The 18,895-nt window shown below is 41.2% G+C and overlaps 1 protein-coding gene across 7 annotated transcripts in view; it reads right to left on the bottom strand.

The window, feature by feature from the left end:
- Window positions 1–7,352: 7,352 nt before the first annotated feature.
- Window positions 7,353–18,895, bottom strand: part of rapgef2b (Rap guanine nucleotide exchange factor 2b) — a 104,256-nt gene continuing 92,713 nt past the window's right edge. For 3 of the 7 annotated variants that reach the window (XM_085469291.1, XM_085469301.1, XM_085469311.1), the window contains 14 exons: window positions 18,546–18,822; window positions 17,779–17,936; window positions 16,889–17,129; window positions 16,106–16,489; window positions 15,744–15,955; window positions 14,710–14,833; window positions 14,234–14,257; window positions 12,863–13,086; window positions 12,280–12,447; window positions 11,659–11,808; window positions 11,077–11,278; window positions 10,442–10,971; window positions 9,153–9,568; window positions 7,353–7,613 (listed from right to left, as the gene is read on the bottom strand). In XM_085469291.1, coding sequence (XP_085325417.1) covers window positions 9,201–9,568; window positions 10,442–10,971; window positions 11,077–11,278; window positions 11,659–11,808; window positions 12,280–12,447; window positions 12,863–13,086; window positions 14,234–14,257; window positions 14,710–14,833; window positions 15,744–15,955; window positions 16,106–16,489; window positions 16,889–17,129; window positions 17,779–17,936; window positions 18,546–18,822 — 3,062 coding nt within the window. In that variant the 3' untranslated portion in view covers window positions 7,353–7,613; window positions 9,153–9,200. Of the gene's footprint in view, window positions 7,614–9,152; window positions 9,569–10,441; window positions 10,972–11,076; window positions 11,279–11,658; window positions 11,809–12,279; window positions 12,448–12,862; window positions 13,090–14,233; window positions 14,258–14,709; window positions 14,834–15,743; window positions 15,956–16,105; window positions 16,490–16,888; window positions 17,130–17,778; window positions 17,937–18,545; window positions 18,823–18,895 lie in introns of all 7 variants that reach the window. The other 4 variants (XM_085469295.1, XM_085469307.1, XM_085469310.1 and 1 more) reach the window with 2 other exon arrangements.

The following is an 18,895-nucleotide window of genomic DNA, read 5'->3' as shown; positions in this document are numbered from 1 at the left end:
TGTGATTTCTTCTGCCAATGCCATGAATGACAAGAGAGTCATTACTGCATGAGGCGTCAGGTTCCACCGAATCACTTCTGCAAGGCAACAGGGAGCATAAAGTCACAGATTTATTTATGGGAATAGTGTGTGAGGCAGAGGTGAAAGAGCTTGCACAGATAGATAGAGAGATAGATACTTGATAAAAATTCCAAACTATGAATGACTTAAAAAATTCAACACAGCTGAATTATTGTCAGTCCTGAGAGTGTTGCTTAAGTGTGCACTGCTGGTTTTCTACTCTGTTTATAGGGTGGCTCCCTCTTCTTATCTCTGCACATTTGCAGGTGCTCTGTCAGAGGCGGATCTCAGTATCTACTAATCTACCACAGTGGCAACTCGAGAGCCGGAGCAGCAGAGTTGAGGGCACAGCAGCACCACCGGCACAACACAAGAAAGCCGCTCTTCTCTGGCAAATAACCAAACGATCGATGCAAGATAATAACAGATCTGAGTAGTTCTGGAACCGCTTATCTAAAAAGAAAATACGGTTGCTGTTGTTCTGATTTGTTGTATTGACATTTTTTTTTTCCTTAAAAGGCATCATAAAATATCAAAATGTATTGATGCACCTCAAAATGTACGGTTTTGACAGTGGCAATTGCCTCTTGGAGTGAAGTTTGAAAAGCTGAAACCGCTAGGGAATGTACACTATCTATTTTTTTATAGAGAAATGGTGGATTTATATCTAACCCCATATCACCGTTAGACATCTTTCAGAGATAACTGTGATATAACACTTATTGTTTCCAATTATGTATGAAATATCTGAGAAAATCACAAAATGTAATAAGCCCAGGTACATGCACCGACAGTAATTAAAGAACCTCACGCTGATATTGAATTACCGGCTCTCTACAAGAGGCTCTGGGAGTGAAGGGAACAGCACGAGTCCCTTTATGAACCGTGTGCAATGAGAACATTCTTTTCAATCAAAACAAAAAAAGAATGAATGCGCTTTAAAGTGCTCTTCAACCCCTCCCTTCAGACCCACAACCTTCACTGGATTTTACCACAGCAAATTGCAGAGGAAAGCACCTGGGCAGAGGAGCGTATACAGCTTTTATTAATCTTTCTTTTTCTCAATTCTTTGACTCCGACAGCTTTTAAGTGAATAGTCTGCTCAGGCCTATGTAGCCTTGTGAAGTCCAGACATAGCCTGCTGAACACTGTGACATCTCCACTCCCTTCAGCTCTAGTGCTGTAGCCTTCATCCAATTTACCATGAAAGGAATCCAGACAGTCCCATAATATGACCCACGGCTGCCTCGATTGAACACGGTCGACACTCTGGGCCCAGGCTTTGCACACATAACCAGTCCGGCTATCTACAGAGGACCAATGGCTGCCTGCTACCCATTGATAAGGCCCATTGCCCAGGGAAAGAGTGGACACGTCTATCTGGCGGCATTTTACAGGAAAGAGTGCCCCCTGGTGCCTCTGAGCATGCTGCACACTTCCAGAGCCAAGCCAGTAGTAAACATATGGCCTTTAACTATATTCGGGGGTGGTGGTACTGTCGGACACAGATTACAGCAGCGTTTCCTCTGTAATTTCATGCAGCAGCAGTGCTTGTTTTGTTTTTTTTTTCCTTTTTGGGCATGTGTGGTTCCACATCGATTCCCATGTCAGTCACAGTTATCTTTCTAATGCAGGCGACTGCAGTGAGAATATTTTAACTTCATTTTATCACAATAAAAACATGACTTGTCAGCATTAGAGCTGTGCCTCTGTATGATGGAAATTAGGAAAAAAATATATACATAGGCACTTTTTGTGTCGCTTCCACTGCAGTTGTTATGTGACACCACACCCCATGAATAACAAGAGCTCAACGCTATGCAGTCTATCGTTCTCGAGTCCTCTGGTCCACATCTCTTTCCTCGGAGAGTCAAACAGACATGCATAAAGGCCACGACTTTAATGTATTTTTTCCAGACTCATAACAGCTGGGAAGAGACCAGTGTTTTCTGTCACTAACTGGTTCTATAACACCCGAGATAACAGAAATCGGCAGCAGTTAATAAAACCTGTGTATTAACTTCTTTCAGTACTGTCAGCTAAACGCTGCCACAGAGCCTTTGATACCCTTGAGAAATATGGTAACTAACCAAAATACCACAGGCAACTTAAGCATCTTTGTAGCCATTTTGACCGTTTAATTTGAACCAATTTGAAAATGGCTCAGTATTGGAATTTGGCAAAAAAAAAAAAAAAAAAAAAAGGGAAAAAGAAGTTGCATCTCCCCTATCCTCTTGTTTCTCTTTATCTATGAGAGGCTGAGAATAGACACAGAACTGGAGCAGTGAAACAGATATTTATACCTTTATTTACCAGTCTGTACATGTGTGTGGATGTGAAGGCAGCTCCTCGACTCTCGTGTTGGGGATGTGCATCATATTTTGGATAGTGTGACAAATTGGGGCCCTTGGCTCCATGATAGCAGGAACCAGGACCATTGAGCTTGCATTATTCATGAGGACTGGAAATGTCGAGCTGTGATATGGTGCCGACTAGCACCGCAACAGCCGGAATAATCTCAGACTGCATGAGCACAGGGAGTCTCCCCACCTGAACCGAGGCTCTGGGGGAAAAGAAAGAAAAAGAAAAAAAAAAAAGATGCTATTAGGCTATGACGACACGGGTTAGTTACATTTAAGTTTGATTTCCCCCACAACAAAAGGGCTTTCTTTTAAACTGGGTTTCTAATAAAATCATTCTTCATTTCAAAATCTGAGCAATTACAATCAATTTAACATATTTTCTATGCATTACAACACTCACTTTAATGTCTGAGCAAACAGAGTTCAGATCTTAACTGTTAGAGTGCCCTCTTGTGGCCATTAGGTACATTACTATTACTCGGTTGGATCCGCTTTGGCCTTCAGAACCATTTTAATTTTTTTGTGGCTCAGATTAAACAAGGTGCTGGAAACATTTCTAAGATTTGGTGTCATGATAGCATCGCACAGTTTCTGCAGGTTTGATCTCCCATTCCACCACATGCAAAATGTTCTCTTTTGCGTTGAGGTCTGGTGACCCATTTGAGTAGTGTTTTGTTAAAAAACGAAAAACACCACCAAACCCATCTTCTGATGCATGACACAGCTGGATGGATGGATGCATGCTTTCATGCTGATCTTACCATTCAAATGTCACAACAGAAATCGAGCCTCATCGGAACAGGCAATGTTTTTCCAATCTTCTATTGTCCAGATTTATTGACCCTGGAATGGCACACAGTGTGGTCCTCCACCACTATAGCCAGTCTCCTTTAAAGTTCAATGTGTCTGGCACTCACAGATGCTCTTCTTCACAGCTTGGTTGTTACAAAGTTATTTTAGTCACAGTTGCATTCCTATTGGGTCAAAACAATCTGGCAATTCTCCTCTGCTCTCTTGCATTGCATCAATATTTTTACTCAGAGAACTGCCACTTACCAGAGATGCCTAAATGAGTTGCTGCCATGTGGCTGATTAAATGTGCGCAGTTGAACAGCTGCAGCTAATAAAGTGTGTATATAGCCTCTGAGTGTATATTCTGACAATCCTATCCATTATTCTAATTCTTATCTTGCCATCACACATTTCATGAAAACTAAACTTAAAAGTAACTTAATATCACTGAAGAATGCATAAGAAATGAACAAAGTCACTCTGAGAAGTATCAAACTAAACTGAAAACAACAAAAATAGAACTGAAGTTAAAACAGGACGCACAGCTAACATTTTCAAACTTCTGAACCACCAGAGTCCCTTCCAGTCCCCTTGGAAAATAACTAATTTTATATAACGCTGCCTGCCATTGTTGTGTTGCTTCATCTTTCCATTTTTCCCAATTCAGGAAAAATATAAATCTCAGCAGTTATCATGAACAACGAAGGGATGAATTAAATGTCTCAGTTTCAAGAGAAAAAACAAACAAACCCCGCATCATTTCCACAACACTGGTCAGATGTATTGGCATCAATTTACTTCTCTTATTATGGGAACTGTAGAACTTTATTAGAAAAAGAAACGGGTAATTGAAGAAACGAATGAGGAATCAAGTAAATTAGAATACCAAGAGAAAAATTAGAGTGGGGACTTGTACTATTCTCAGAGTAACAAGATAACACAAGATAACACAAAACAAGTACATAAAAGCAAGAGGAGACTTCAATATCTCTTTTATTAACTCTGACACTCTGTGGTCAGATAGAAAAGGATGAGCGTTACACTTTTCAAGTTGCTTCCATGACTTGTGCAAACACTAGACGGCATCTGGAGACAAAAAGGGGAAAAAATCCTTAGAAAGAAAAATGAAAAGAAAGACATCTAAATGCAGAAGAAATGAATAAGTGAATTTAAACCTAGGTGTTGATTCTTTATGCAGTTTTATTGATTCCCAGCTTCATATAAACTGGATGTTGAGGCATAAACATAGTACATTTGAACAAAAATATAACCAATATTTACAATTATTGTATTAAAAATACAAAAAACAACCGATACGTACTCCACCAATTGTCTTTTTAAAAGACATACAGGTCAAAGTAGTACAAGAAAGAATGAAGAAAAGAAGATCATCACCAGCTAAATGTACATTTCTCACTGACATCACACATCAAACGGAGTAGCAGTTCTACCTACTACACTTACTTTTACGCTTGTACATTGTTGTGCAACGTTTTGTTTTTCGAACTAGGACTCAGCCCGCTAATATGCACATTATCTTCAGAGTTGAATGAACGTGAATGATGCATGTCACCACTGTATTACAAACAAATTATTAACAATCCATCTGCAACCATTACAAAAAAAAAAAAAAATACGATAACAAAAGAAACCCTAGGGAAAAAATGATTAGAGCGAAGTCACAGAACACAGTGGAAAACACTGCACTCATTCAAAGACTGATCAATGTGATCAGTGCCACTCTGAAGAACAACAAAAAGTTTACGTTTCACAAGAGGATTCTTAATCGTTTAAATTGGCAGCCTTGGATTAAAAACAACAACAAAAAAAAAAAGTACTTCATTCGTCAACTACCTCACCGGAGTCAAAGAAAAAAAAAAAGATCAAAACTTTCAGTCGCTTCCATTGATGCTGAGATATGATGTAAAACTGGACGCAGGCATTAGCGATATACACACAGCATCCACTGAGCTGATGTCTGTAACAGATGAGGAGAGTTTCTGAGGATGTATCTGGTAGCACGACAACAGAGGGAGGGAGGCAGGGTCGCTCTATGCCGAGACAAAAAGATCTACTATACTGTAACACAGTCTGATAAAACCACATACATATACATATATATATATATATATACATATATATATACATACATATATATACATATATATATATATATACATATATATATATATATACATATATATATATACATATATATATATACACATATATATACATATATACATATATATATACATATATATATATATATATATATATACACATATATATATATACATATATATATATATATATATATATATATATATACACATATATATATATATATATATATATATATACATATATATATATATATATATATATATATATATATATATATATATATATATATATATATATATATACACATATATATATATACATATATATATATATATATATATATATACACATATACACATATATATATATACATATATATATATACACATATACACATATATATATACATATATATATATACACATATACACATATATATATATACATATATATATATATATATATATATATATATATACACACATATACATATATATATATATATATATATATATATATATATATATATATATATATATATATATATATATATATATACACACACACACGAAATAAAACAACAACAACAACAAAAAAAAAAAAAGCCAGGGGAAGTATCTTGAATAAGGCATTTCATTCCACTACTGCTTGATTCAAGGTTTGCTCTTGAAACAAGGTGATTCACATTGGGGACAACCGCCGAATGAAATGTTTGCAATCATGGCATCATAAGGCGCTTGGACATTCATGAGATGTGGCGTGTGTTTGTGTCGGGAAGAAGCCAAATCTGAATCAGTGGATATTTTCATTTGGAAGGGAAATGGGTGTATATTCAGACTATTACAAGATCATGTTGCAAAGGTAGAGTCACACTGGCAGCTTTTAAAACAAAATCAGCCCTGCTGCTGGTCTGTGATCCTTTCATCAGTAAAAATAACGGAATGAAAGGCAACTTTTCTAATATTAGTGCTCGATTGCTGCTCACAGTTTGTACTATGATTCTTAGATTTCTCGATTTAGCTCGCTTGTGTGCCTCTGATGCACTGTAGAGACCAACACCGTTAAGCCTCATGTGATTCCCAGTGGGTCATCTCTGTGCTTTTTCCTATAATCGCCATCAAAAGTCTCAGTGTAAAACAAAGCAACTAGATGATACAAAGACTGAGATATAACCAGACACACTCTGCTGATATGCTTCACTCATACCCTGTTATCCGGGGGGGTGGGGGGGGTGGCAGCAAGCATCTGGTAAAATCTGATATTGTGCTGAAAGTGCTAGCTTTTGAATTAAACTGTGATTTTGTTTATGCTTGGGTATGCAAAATGTATTGTGTGTGTGTCTCTGTCTGTTTGTGCATGTGTGCACGTTGGTTCTCCCACCTGAGTCCTCCTCCTAGCTCTTTGATTTAAACCAACAAGTGATTAGCTTTCATATGTGACATGAGATAATACTGGATTCAGAGTTCAAACCCTCAGCAACAGATGGGTCATTTCAGTCCAGGCAGAGAAATTATGGGCTGACTTGATTTCTCTTTTCGGTCCCCCAGAGTGCAATCAAAGAAACAAAACTCAAACAAACCAAAAAAAAATCTAGTGGCAAGTTGAAAATTAAGAGTCAAGTCAACCGTTTCTCTCCGTCTTCAGCATTAGTCTGTTTTGTAGTTTTATTTGTTCTTGGGTTGGGTGTTTTTTTGTTGTTTTTTGTTGTTTTTTTAGAAAGTAGAAAATGAGAAAGTGCAGATGAAGCTCAACACGTCATGATGCTGTGGTGTCAACAGCAAGGTCTGGGATTTTGTTACTGGTGGCGGCGGCGGTGGTGGTGGTGGGCAGTCTTAAGAAGTCAGTCCTGTTTGTAACAGTAATATTTATGTGGTTTTGTGTGTCTGTGGCTTGGGTGAAGCCCCCCCAAAACCCAGTGCCAGTCAGGGTTCTGCAGTCTTATTTTTTTCCAAAGTGCCAGGCATTTTTTTAAATCGTCTTTGACCTTCTCTCCATCTCTTCTTCACAGTATTTTTATCTTTTTTTTTTTTTTTTTTTTTTGCATGCAGGGTCATTCAACCCTCCATGATGCTTTAAGGCGGAGGAGGGAGATGAGCAGAGGAATCCACCAATAAGGAGGGAGAATCAAGTGGAGGAGGCAGGCACGTTATGTCACGGATGAGTCTGTTTGCCTGTCTCTTTAATCCTGTCCACCCTGAACAAGGGGCACTTCAAGTTACTGCAAAAAGATGTCCACTGTTGTCCCTCAAACCGCTGACACCTGTTCATCCTCTGTGGAGAGAGAAACAAAGATAGGCATCGGTTACCTTGAATGAATGCATGAGCTAGAATGTAATAAAGTTGAAGAGTTAATGAGGTCAGCAGTGGCAATGTGTAGAATGAAAACCTGCCTGAGACACCGCTCAGGAAGCTTTTACTTAATGTAATGGCAACAATATTACCAAAGAATACCATCATTTTTCTGATCAGCTTTAACTCACATCAATCTGAAGTTTTCGAGGGAAGTTTTCAAAGCTTGACTAAACTTGTTTGATTGGACACAAACACCGCAGTACAACAGTGCTGCTCAGTCATCTGAAGGCAGACTGTGGCGTTTTCGAAATGTAAAGCAATAAAGGATTTTCAAAGCATTTTCTCCAAGTGCATTTGGCATGGTGCTCGGATAGTTTTGCCTGAGATACTGCCCAGATAATTAACAACTTGCTGATGCCAACTCTGCCATGAGCCATGTTAGATTGCATGGCAGATGTCACAGATACATTCACTACTCCAACACTTCACTTTGCTGCAGATGCTGAAACCTCTGACATACGAAGCCAAAAAACAGCTTTAACATTTCCATGTGCTTTATTTAAGCTTCCAGTTGGAAATGTCCTCCACTGGAAATGCACTGCAGTATCTATTTTTAACAGGTTTGAGATGATTTGTTGACATCAGGATTTTTTTGTGTATATTAGCGGCAGGAATTTTTTTTTACCGTTTCTCTCACTGTTTTCCTTCCAATGGCCTTCTTTGAGTCATCACTCTCAAAAAGTTGGAAAAATGTTTGTAGTTTTGGTCTGTTTCAGTTCCAGTTCTTGATTTCTTGCATCAAATCATGGATGAAATCAAGGACAGGCAGCTTGTGGGTGGAAAAAGATTCTAAAATGTCAATTTTGGTAAAATATTTTCATGTTGCGTGTCAAATTTCTTTTTGTGGCTGCTTTTAGTGTGTAAACAAACAGCTGTTTATTAGGCAGGCATACTGAACTACCTAAACTAAAACCTTTTTTCAAGCTTGCACATCAGCCTTTCTTTAAACTAGCCTTTCATGTTAGTCTATACATTTATTACTTAACAAGTGCACATCTATCCACATTTTGATCTTTCTTCGCTACACCAGACCACTACAACGACACACAGTATGTTCAGAGTCACTGCAGGCGAGTCAGGGGTGTGCTGGTGCAGGTGAATGGAGGTGCATGTTTTCAGGCACTGACTGCATGGGTGAGAGGATCCTAACACCGTGTCTGCTGATGAATGCTGTTTGGACACGGTGTGTGAGAAAGTGAGAGAAGAAGAGCAGAATGCGTGGTGGCAGAGAAGTAGTGAGTCTAATCCAGTAAGTATGACTCATGCATGATGACATATTGCGGGTAAGAGGTGAGGGTCCCACTCCAAATCAAGACTTTCCAGATCAAATTTAATTTCCACTGACTTTTGGAATTTGGAGTGGGACCGGTGCTACTAGTGTTGTGGGGGTTGTATGCATCTCTGCTGACATGCAGGTTCACTGGTGTGGAGGGGGCAACCTGATAAATTAGTTTTTACCTGCCTTGGGGAGTCGGGCCCTGCCTGTTAACCCCCGTACACACACTGTCATGGTCTGGGAGTCTCTGGTGTATGCTGTGCCACTGGCTTCCTCAGAGCGACTAGTTTGGAAGACAAGGACTCACCCTCCTCTTCCTCTTCAGGCTCTTGCTCCTCGGCGGGTGAGCGAGTGCGGTGGAGGCCGCCTGCCCGGTGCTTGGCCCCCTGGTGGGCCTGGTGGGAGTCGGGCGACTGGGTGACCATGCGCGAGCGCTGCAGAGCCGTAGTGTAGTCTGGTGGCCGCCGGCCTGAGTGGGTCGCTGTGGACATGGGAACAGACTGGGCTGAGTGCTGTCCCTCAGCGAGGTCAGAGATGGTCAAGGCAGTGTAGCCGGGGGGAGTCGGGGGAGGCTCACGGTAACGGCCCTCTTTTCGGGCTGAGGGGATACAAAAGAGAGACACGTGATGATGTGTTTTATGAAGCTTTTTTGGCAGCGACAGCAGAAGATGACAAATCAAAAAGTAAGGGAAAAAAAGGATGAGATGCAACATTTAAAGATGCTGTCATTAAATGTTACCATCTCAAATCTGGACTGCTCTGCTGCACAGAAGAAAAACAATCCTTCGATAGGATGTAGGATTACCTCATAATTTTGGGATCAATGCCCATTTCATTCTTTTTTTTTGCCAAGAGTTAAATGAGAAGCAATCTGGGAACCCAACAGCTATCCTCTAATGATTTGGCCTGTGGGTTGACTGATATTTGGGCCCCATTCAGCGCAGCCAGTGGACATCGCGGCCAAAATTCTGGACCCGAGTCACTGTTCAGGAATGAACAACAAAACTGTGAAAAGCAAAATGCTAGCTGATGGTTTCCAGATACATTTCCCTCTTGGTCTTTGCAGGGACAACCACAGCCTGCCCAAACATCATTGGTTAAAATGAGCTGGATTACAAACTAAAGCCACAAAGACATTTGTTTGTTTAATCCAATGTTTCTCAAACTGTGGGGCAGGCCGCAATAATGAGACACTGAGCTGCTGCAGGATGAATGTATAATGTTTAATATTTATATTAGGACATGCCAGGAAAGAATTCAGCACCACTGGAATCTGTACATTATTTTAGGTCTAAAATGTGTTATATAGCAGGTACGTGTAGGTTTCTTTGTGAGGTGCACAAACTTGAGGAGTCTCCTCATGACTGTGAGGTAACAAAGACTTTAGAAAGTCACTGCAATCAAGTCAGTAAACAGTCCGACTCGTAATGGTGCATAAAAAAAACAAAACAAAAACTTAGCAGTCACTTACAAAGGCCGCCTTTATTTCCGACAGTGATGGGTGATGGAGATGGTCGGCCGAGCTGCTTTGCCTCCTCTGACCCGGTGGATGTGATGCTACTTGTTTCTGGGTCGGTGCTGACGTCCTTTCCTCCTCTCCTCTTTATGGTGCCGGTATCCCCCTCGGAGTCCTCCCCCCAGTATGCTGCTGAGGACGAGGAGGAGCTGGCAGATGCCCAGCTCCCCCTTGCCTGTGCTGCCCACAGTGCAGCTGATCCCCCTAATATGGCATCTGGCCCGCCAGGAGGGAGCCCTCCAATGCCGCCTCCACTTCCACCACCGCCAAAGGCCAAAGTTTCCCAACTACGTCCTTGCTGCATCGTCTGGATATTATCGTGGGAGCCAGAGGAACAGGATGTCCAAGAACCGCGGCCGCTGTCTGCAGCGTCGAGGGAAACACGGTCTCCCTGATCCTGAGTCAGTTCCTCTGAACTGGGTGAGGAGAGTACTGTATGGCCGCCAGCATAAATGCCCCGACAGTCCTGCATTGATGAATATGACCTAGGATATGATGTTTAAAAAAAGAATAAAAGATGACGATGCTTCACCTCAGAAGGGAAAAAAAACAAAACAATGATTCACTTATCAAGTTCTCAGTAATCCTACCCAAGACTGTACTGATCGGGGTCAGTTGTGGCTCTTCGTTCCAGCCTTGATCCTCCAATGTGAGAATCCCCGACTACTCCGGAGTGACGAAGTCTCCTCTCCTCCTGGGCCATGTCGAAAGAGGAGTTACTAACGAGACTGGAGCGAGAGGAGATCTCACTGTGACCAGAGTCTGAGTAGGTGTCTCCCATCCTGTTGTAACCTGGAGGAGCGAGGAAGAAGTGGAAGACGATACATTTATGTACTTGCAGTAGATCAGAATTTACAGTTTTTAATTCATAGTCATTGGTAAAAGTAGTGCGTGATTATGAGAAAAGCATTCAAATTCTAAGTGCTTATCTCTGTTTTTACACAACTTAAACCTGGCTGACTAAATTAAATCCATACAGTATCTGTTTTATAGTATAAATCAACTCTTATTCACGCATCATCTGTCAACTTTAATATCATATTGGTCTCTCATACTCTGAACAATGAGAGCCATCATGCAGTACATAGCGGCAGCCACTAGGTGGCAATTGTAGCTCACCATGACTGCAGTCTGGAGAGTGGTGTCAGAGGGAGGGAGGATTATTGGCTTACCCTTCTTGGGCGAGCTCTGGGGGGAGGTGGGAGGGGAGGAGAGCTGGGAGGAGGCATTAGACATGGTGTCCTCTGGCTGCCTCCGGTGTCTTTCGCTCCCCTCCTCTGAAAGAGCGAGGATCTTCTTCAGAGACTGCGGGGAACTGGTGCCTGTGGATGAGCAGAATTAACATGAGGAACACTGCCAGACCCCAAGGGTGCTGGGACGCTAAGCAGCATTGTCTGGGATTTTTTTGCATTTGTTTATTGCCAGCCAGCCTCTTGGTGGCAGCACTGTCACAAAGAAGCTGAATCAGCCATTGTCTGCAAATAAAAAGATGAGGAGGACAAGGTAATAGGAGCATGTACAAGGACAAGGGAACAGAAGATCTATACAGAATGCTGTTCATGCAATCATGCACCATTACTGTATCCACCTGTACGGAAAGCTAAACCAATTAAAAAATAAAAAGATTCACATCCCAAGAATTTTACCTTCATAACTATCCAATGAATGTTCACAATCATAAAGCTTTATTCTAGAATAACACGTATCCTATTCTCTCAATGATGGGAGGGGGAAATACCATTAAACTCAAATGATACTTGAATACTGACGGTTATGTGTAATCTTCATCTTACCGAATGGTGGCAGATCCTTGACTTGCACTTTCTTTCGAGATGGGTAAAGGGCCACAGCGGGGACCTGGAGAGCTTGGTTTCCTTTGGCCAGCTGACCCCTTTGTTGACTCGCAGCTCTGGGCACAACTGGAGAAGTGTCTGGTCGTTTCCCACCTGCATTTTTGGGCACTGAGTAGTGGGAAATAAGTAAGTATTCTGTATAGATATACTTTAAGTTACATTTAATAGGTAATTGTGTTAAAAAGGGCTTAGAAGGAAGAAATTTGCTCTTAAGACTTTTGTATCGATCAAAACTGAGCTGCACGGCTCACAGAGTCTCTCTGACCACTACTCCCCAGTGCAATGACAACAAAGGAGGTTTGGCATCAACAATGAGGAAATTGGCTAAGTAACTCAGATTTTTATTTCATGCCAGTGAGTCCTTGAGGATCTGATTCTGAGCAGTGAAGTATGTGTGAGGGTATGAGTATGTCTCAGGAGAATTGCGCTCAAGCTTCGATCTTTTGTAACTTCATATTTTTCCCTATTAAACTCCCCAAACCCCAAAAACTGAAAGAAAGAAGAAAAACTGCAACAAACTCACATGTGCTAATGGAGGGTTCACACTGTAGGGAGAGTGTCTGAAGACTCTCCTCATTCGTTTCCAGGCTGAGGTTGGACAGGTACTGTTTGACCTTCCTAGCCATCTGGGCATCCTCGTAAAGCTTTTTGGCGTTTAGGAAGGAACTGCGTCGCACCCGCTTCTTGTGCCCACCTGTCTGTGTGACGTCAAGCACGGCGGCGTTGGCGCTACCCTGACTTAGCGACCTGCTTGTGCACATGAACATAGAGAGGAACAGAGACGCACAAACAAGAAGACAAAAAAAAAAAAGGTGTGGCTTCAGACTGTAAATGACTTGATTTTGAAGTAAAACTGTATATTTGACACTATGAGGCTACATAGGGAGTGTGGTATTTAAAACTCGAACATGCAGAGACCAGCTTTAGTCATTTCTCCCAACTCCAAAACATTCCAGACATTCCAGACGGCAGAGGGAGAGGTTGAGCGATGACGGCTGCAGTCAAACAACAGGGCAGTAGAAAGAGGGGCTAGTGTAGTGCAGTCATAGTTTACATTTCTGTGGTTTGAGTCAGAGCTGGTAGTAGTAGTAGTAGTAGTGAAAGCATGTTTTTTTGCACATGGTCTCAGCCAAACAGCACCCTGGCAGTCGCCTGTGGTGTTAGTCAATGAGAAGCCACATTTGTTCTCGATGGTGGAAACAAATTTATCACGTTTCAATAAAAATTTTCAAGTAGTACCTTATAACAACAACAAACCACATTTTAGAGATATTATTATGAGACAATCTCACAGCTACAAGGCATGGATGTTGTATTTACGAGATTAAGGTGCTAATCATGAGCTGCAGATGTCAAACTGCTTTCTTTTGTTTTTGAGTGAATGAAATGTAAATCTGCATGTTTCCCATTAAATGTTGGCTGTGCACAATGGTGTCCCATTTGACCACAAGAATGTAAAGCATGTTGCAGAGTATTTCAGTTCCAGAATCTCTGGCTGTTTGGAGCTTTGATAAGCAGATCGACCATCAAAGACAGGCAAAACTTTAAAACAGAAGCTGCATGCATTATGTTGGGAAACAACATATCAGAAAAAGGTCGCATTTGCTACTTGGAAGCTGGATATAATCCTTTTATTTGTCACGCGTGTGTTTATCTCATGTCGTAAACAGTATTCCAATTATTCCCATTATTTACTGATTCTCAAATAATTCACTATAACCTCATGTTGGCATATGTGACCTTTGTTCCACTGAATATCCATAGGTTAGCGTCAAGCAGAGTTAGAAGGATTTAACTCAAAACGGATTTAACTCAAAAAAGCAGGCAAATCTGCAGGGGAAAAAAAGGGTGCATGGTGCAGAGAGGGCAAAGGTTGTAGGGTCACCAAACTTACCCTAAACTTCTCCATTTCTTCTTCCTAGAGGGTGTGTGCCATGAGCAGAGAAGCATGGAGGGCAAAGGGTGGATGAGTTGAAAGAGAGAGAGGAGACAAAGCTTAGGACAGGAAAGACCACCAAGATCACCAAAGAGAAGCAATTTCACCAACAGACCCACATGAAAGTCAGCAGAAAGGAAATCAAATGGTAACACTCGACTAAGAGGAGACATGATTAGACAAAGAGACTTTCACAGAAGCACTGAGCACATCTTATGCCAACAATGTGTACAAGGAAACAGTTGCTCGACGAAGCAGTTGTCAAAGAGAACAGCTGCTTAAAGGAAAAGCGTGAGGCAGGAATTGGACTCAATCTACGTGAACCGGCTAACCCCACAGAGCTGGTTAGTCAGCGTAGTGCCGGCTGGTCCTACAGGGAGAGTGAAGGGTCCTTAAGAATCTAAAGATCTAACTTTGTTTCCTAAATATCTTACCTTGTTCGGAACATAAGGGCTGGGTCCATGTTGACAGACGCCATGCGACCAACATGGCGAATTTCTTTGGCAATCATCCGCAGCTTTTCAAAGTTCACCAGGCCGTCCACTTTAGAGTCATTGCCTGAAAAAGCCAAAGAAAAAAAAAGATCAATTACAGAGTTTAAAAACTACAGCAAGTGACAGAGGACTACGGAGATAAATATGGCTAACCGTGAAGCATTTTTACCCCTTGAAACAATTAGATTCTGTTTGTGGTTACTGCATTTATACAGCAACTCAACACAATTTGTTTTGAGATCACTGGTGGTCTGTACATAAAGAAGTTGGTCAGAGAGGTAAACTTAAAGTTATGGATAATTCCATGTATAGCAGATGATAGGAAAGCTAACTGCAATATTTAAAGAACCACACTGAAACCAAGAAGCAGTTACCTACTTATAGTTGGCTTTCACATTGAGAAAAGCTTACATGAAAAACAGCCAGTTGTCCTGTATTTCAATAACAATACACACTTTTTAAGATTAGAAATATATATAGTATATAAATGGGTTGTATGTGTGTGCATGCCTGGGTGTTCGACTTTGCAAAATGGATTGTTATTTAGTTTGCTTTTAAATGATAGGTGATAATGCAAAAGTGTTTGCCTGCAAACCGATAGTAAGAATAGTTTTTTGTTTTGTGTATGATTGAGCGCTAGTGTGCACTGCTCTTGAATCTGATGCAGTGCAGTGGTGATTAAACTCTGTGGGCCTGTGTGCATATTGGCAGTTTTTGAATAGATTTTGAGCTGGAAACTATCTGGCAACACTGACTCTTTTCAGAAAAATTGTGCAGAATCTGCAGCTGTGTGTGTTGTGTAGTGTCTAATATAGTAATGTTTACCGAGTGAAAGATCTGAGCTAAACAGATATAAAATAATGTAAAAACACTAGAGTAAATCTGCCACACAGGAACTTTGCAAAAATACTGCCAATCACAAAAAATTGAATCCATAATTATTTTATAAAGTCGGTCGTTTCATTTTGTTTTACCTTCATGTAGAAAGGTGAGGTCCTTCTTGATGACAGGGAACAGGGGGATGATTGGTGGCTGGAGGTTTTGATTGCTGAGGACATTCCTGTACTTGGCCATGTTTCTTGAAGGGTCGAAGAGGTCCTGCAGGTCCCCGAACAGTTTCTCATATTTGCTTGGCAACTTCTCCCATGTGCCTCTTAGTCTGGAGACTGGAGCCAGGTTCAGACCACTATAGGGAAAGCCGTGGCAGTGAATATATAATCAGTACAACAATTTGTACAGACATCACAACACAGAAGAACTTCTCTATATTAATATGACTTAAAAATATGACCCAAAATGTAAAAGAAATCAGTTTATTGCACATTCATTGTCCCACCTGATGATTGCGAACATGGAGCTAAAGTTCTTGCACTCGCGACAGTGCAGGGCTATCTTGATGAAGTGCTTGATGATCTTCATGCGTTTTAGCTGGTTCGGTTCCCGCGTAACCTCAGTGGCCACCCAGAAGGTCTCGTGGTTAATTGCCTCCTCGAAGCGCTTGAGGCTGACAGAGCCGGTCTTTGAGCGCAGCTTAAAAAGGTCATCAATGTATTCGGTGGGCTCGATGGCGCAGAAAAGTTCAAAGGCCCGCATGGAGAGTTGTGTGGCCACCTCCACGGTGCTGAGCTGTAACAAAGAAATCTGTCCTTCTCGAAGGAGGTCCTGGGCATCCTCATCGGAACATAACGTCTCTGTCTCCATGTTGCTCTTTAAGTAGTATCTGATGGAGGAAGATGGATTGCAAAATACTGGTTAAACATTTGCCATTTTTTCTCTCTGTATCTATGAGAATTTTCTGCTCGGACTGTAAAAAGCTTAGGATTTTTTAATGCTGTTGATAAAACAATGAGTTTTAATCCACTGGGATCTTGAAAAGATGAACTGAGGTCAATCACTCCATCCCAATTCATTCTTATTTATCCTTTCTTTAATAAGGATGGTTTCTTGGATTTAAGATGTTTTGTCCTACTTAAACGGCAATAAAAACTATACTGCACATCACCATCCATGTAAAGGAGACAAGCAAGGAATGGTGGAACTGGTCTTTTCAAACCCGTCTTTATTCCTACTCTTTACTTTTGATGTTGCAGTTTGAACATCAAGATAAAGAAGTCATTACCTGCCGCTCAGCTGAATCCTGTCGGCTAGCTTAGAAAGCTGATCCGGTAACCGTCTCTGCTTGATGACGCCCTCAGGTGTGACAGACACCTCGCACAGCGAATAAGCCTCCGGTGCAGCAGTCAGGGCGAACTCCCTGATAGCCTGGGCCACCACTTCTTTAGCGGTTGTGTCCTTCCCGATCATAATATACCGAGACTGCTGGTCCGCCTTGAAGACTCGCAACACCTGGTCTGACATATCTGGGAGAGACAAACAATGGTAATTGTGGTATATGTTACCATCAGTCTCCTGAAATCTGAAGAGCTTGAATCCGATTAAGAAACAGTGATTGATTAACTGATTGACTGTCAAGCTTTATCAAGAGCTTATCACCAATCCCACGCCCGCAAAAGCCAAACCAGCATCTTGCAGATCAGATAAATCTCCATGAAAACATATGAGCCCAGAGGAAATATAAAATTGCACTGCTGTTTTACTGAATTAGCTTTGTACTACTATGACTCCAGATTAAGCGACTGCACTCTAACAGATTAATGTCTATAAGTCTGACATAAAGGTTGAAAGCACTGCCAAAGATATGATTTTTCCAGGAGAAGCAGGATCACAAGGAGAGACGATACTTACTCATTATCAATGGGACTGAAAGGATATAAACAACATAATGGACAGAAGTTAATATAAAGACCATATTACTGCATTTTTCTTGTTTATTTTGTGCTATGCGTGAGCAGTGGAGCTATTTTATTATGTTTAGTCATCTGACGCCATTTGAGTGAGCGGTTCTTTGTTTGTTCCCCACAAATGACATAATGGCAGAGTATTTTTGAACATTCTAAATGTGTTGATGCCACAAACTTCCCGAGCTCCATGTAGTGGTTAAATACACACCAGGCTGGTTGTTGAAGTCGAGGATGCGGTGGTGTGACTGCAGGAGGTCTGGGTTTGACGATGAGAGGTTTCCGCTGACTGGCAGAGCTGGTGGGATCTGTTTGGACTGCTTCATTCCCACTATGCTGTCATCCTGTGATTGGCCCACGCAAACGTCGCTATGGAAACGAGAGGGCGAGCAGAGGGGAGTCTGTTATAGATAGCAGTTCTGTCAACAACAGGCAGAGGGCGATATTTGTGTTTGGAAGAGAAGGAGGATGGAAACACATTTGGCTGTGCAGTCCATATGATGTATTCCATGTTAATTATCCTGGAGTTTCACAGCAGTGAAAGCAAAGGTTATATATGGCTCAGCTAAAAGACGTTTTCAATGGTGCCCTGTGGGAAATGGACACCTGCTCTCATTAGGAACTAAATTTATATGAACAAATACCTTTTCTTTCTTATCTGCGGCATTTCAAAGTAATTCTGATTCAGCCTTGCATTTGATTGGCAGACTGATAAAAATGCAGGTGCACGTTGCATAATCGTTCAGAGCAACATGTCAAAGTGTCAGGAAAAATCAGAAACTAAGTTTCTGCATCTAATCAGCTCCAATCAAGAGGCTTTGATTTCCTATTGATATTAAAATCACAGAGTTCAGAGTCTACTGAATATAAATGCTGCACAGAGTCCTAAATATTTATTTCTCACTGAAATCTAGACATGCAAAGCTGCTTTTATTGGTAATTAAGTCGTGACAGTTAAAAGTAATGAGGTCTTCTTACTTGTATGGTTTAGGGGGCAGGATGCTGGTGAGCGTCTTATCAAAGATTTTCTTCAGCTTGTTGCGTCCTCCCACTGTGTTGGTCTTTGCTTTCTTGCTGACCTTTTCCAGACTCATCACCTGCTCCACATCCACCGCCAGGTCGGGGATCGAGTAGCGACTGGCCTTCTTAATGTCCCCAATCTTTGGAAGGTGGGGTGCCCCATTCTTTCGATCATGTTCCTCCTCACAATCCAAATCATGGTCGTGTTCTGGCCTTGTTAGCAGCTCTTTAAACACTAGACAGGTGTTAATGTAAAAGGAAAGAAAAGGGTCATTAAAGACACTGTAGTATTCCTACATCTACTCTCA

The sequence above is a fragment of the Copadichromis virginalis genome, linkage group LG2 (genome assembly GCF_057382275.1).
Source record: "Copadichromis virginalis isolate Kocher_CV1m ecotype Utaka linkage group LG2, C_Virginalis_male_GT1.1, whole genome shotgun sequence".
Classification (NCBI taxonomy): Eukaryota; Metazoa; Chordata; class Actinopteri; order Cichliformes; family Cichlidae; genus Copadichromis; species Copadichromis virginalis.
Note: the sequence above shows the minus strand (reverse complement) of the source record. Positions and strands in the feature narration are given on the sequence as shown.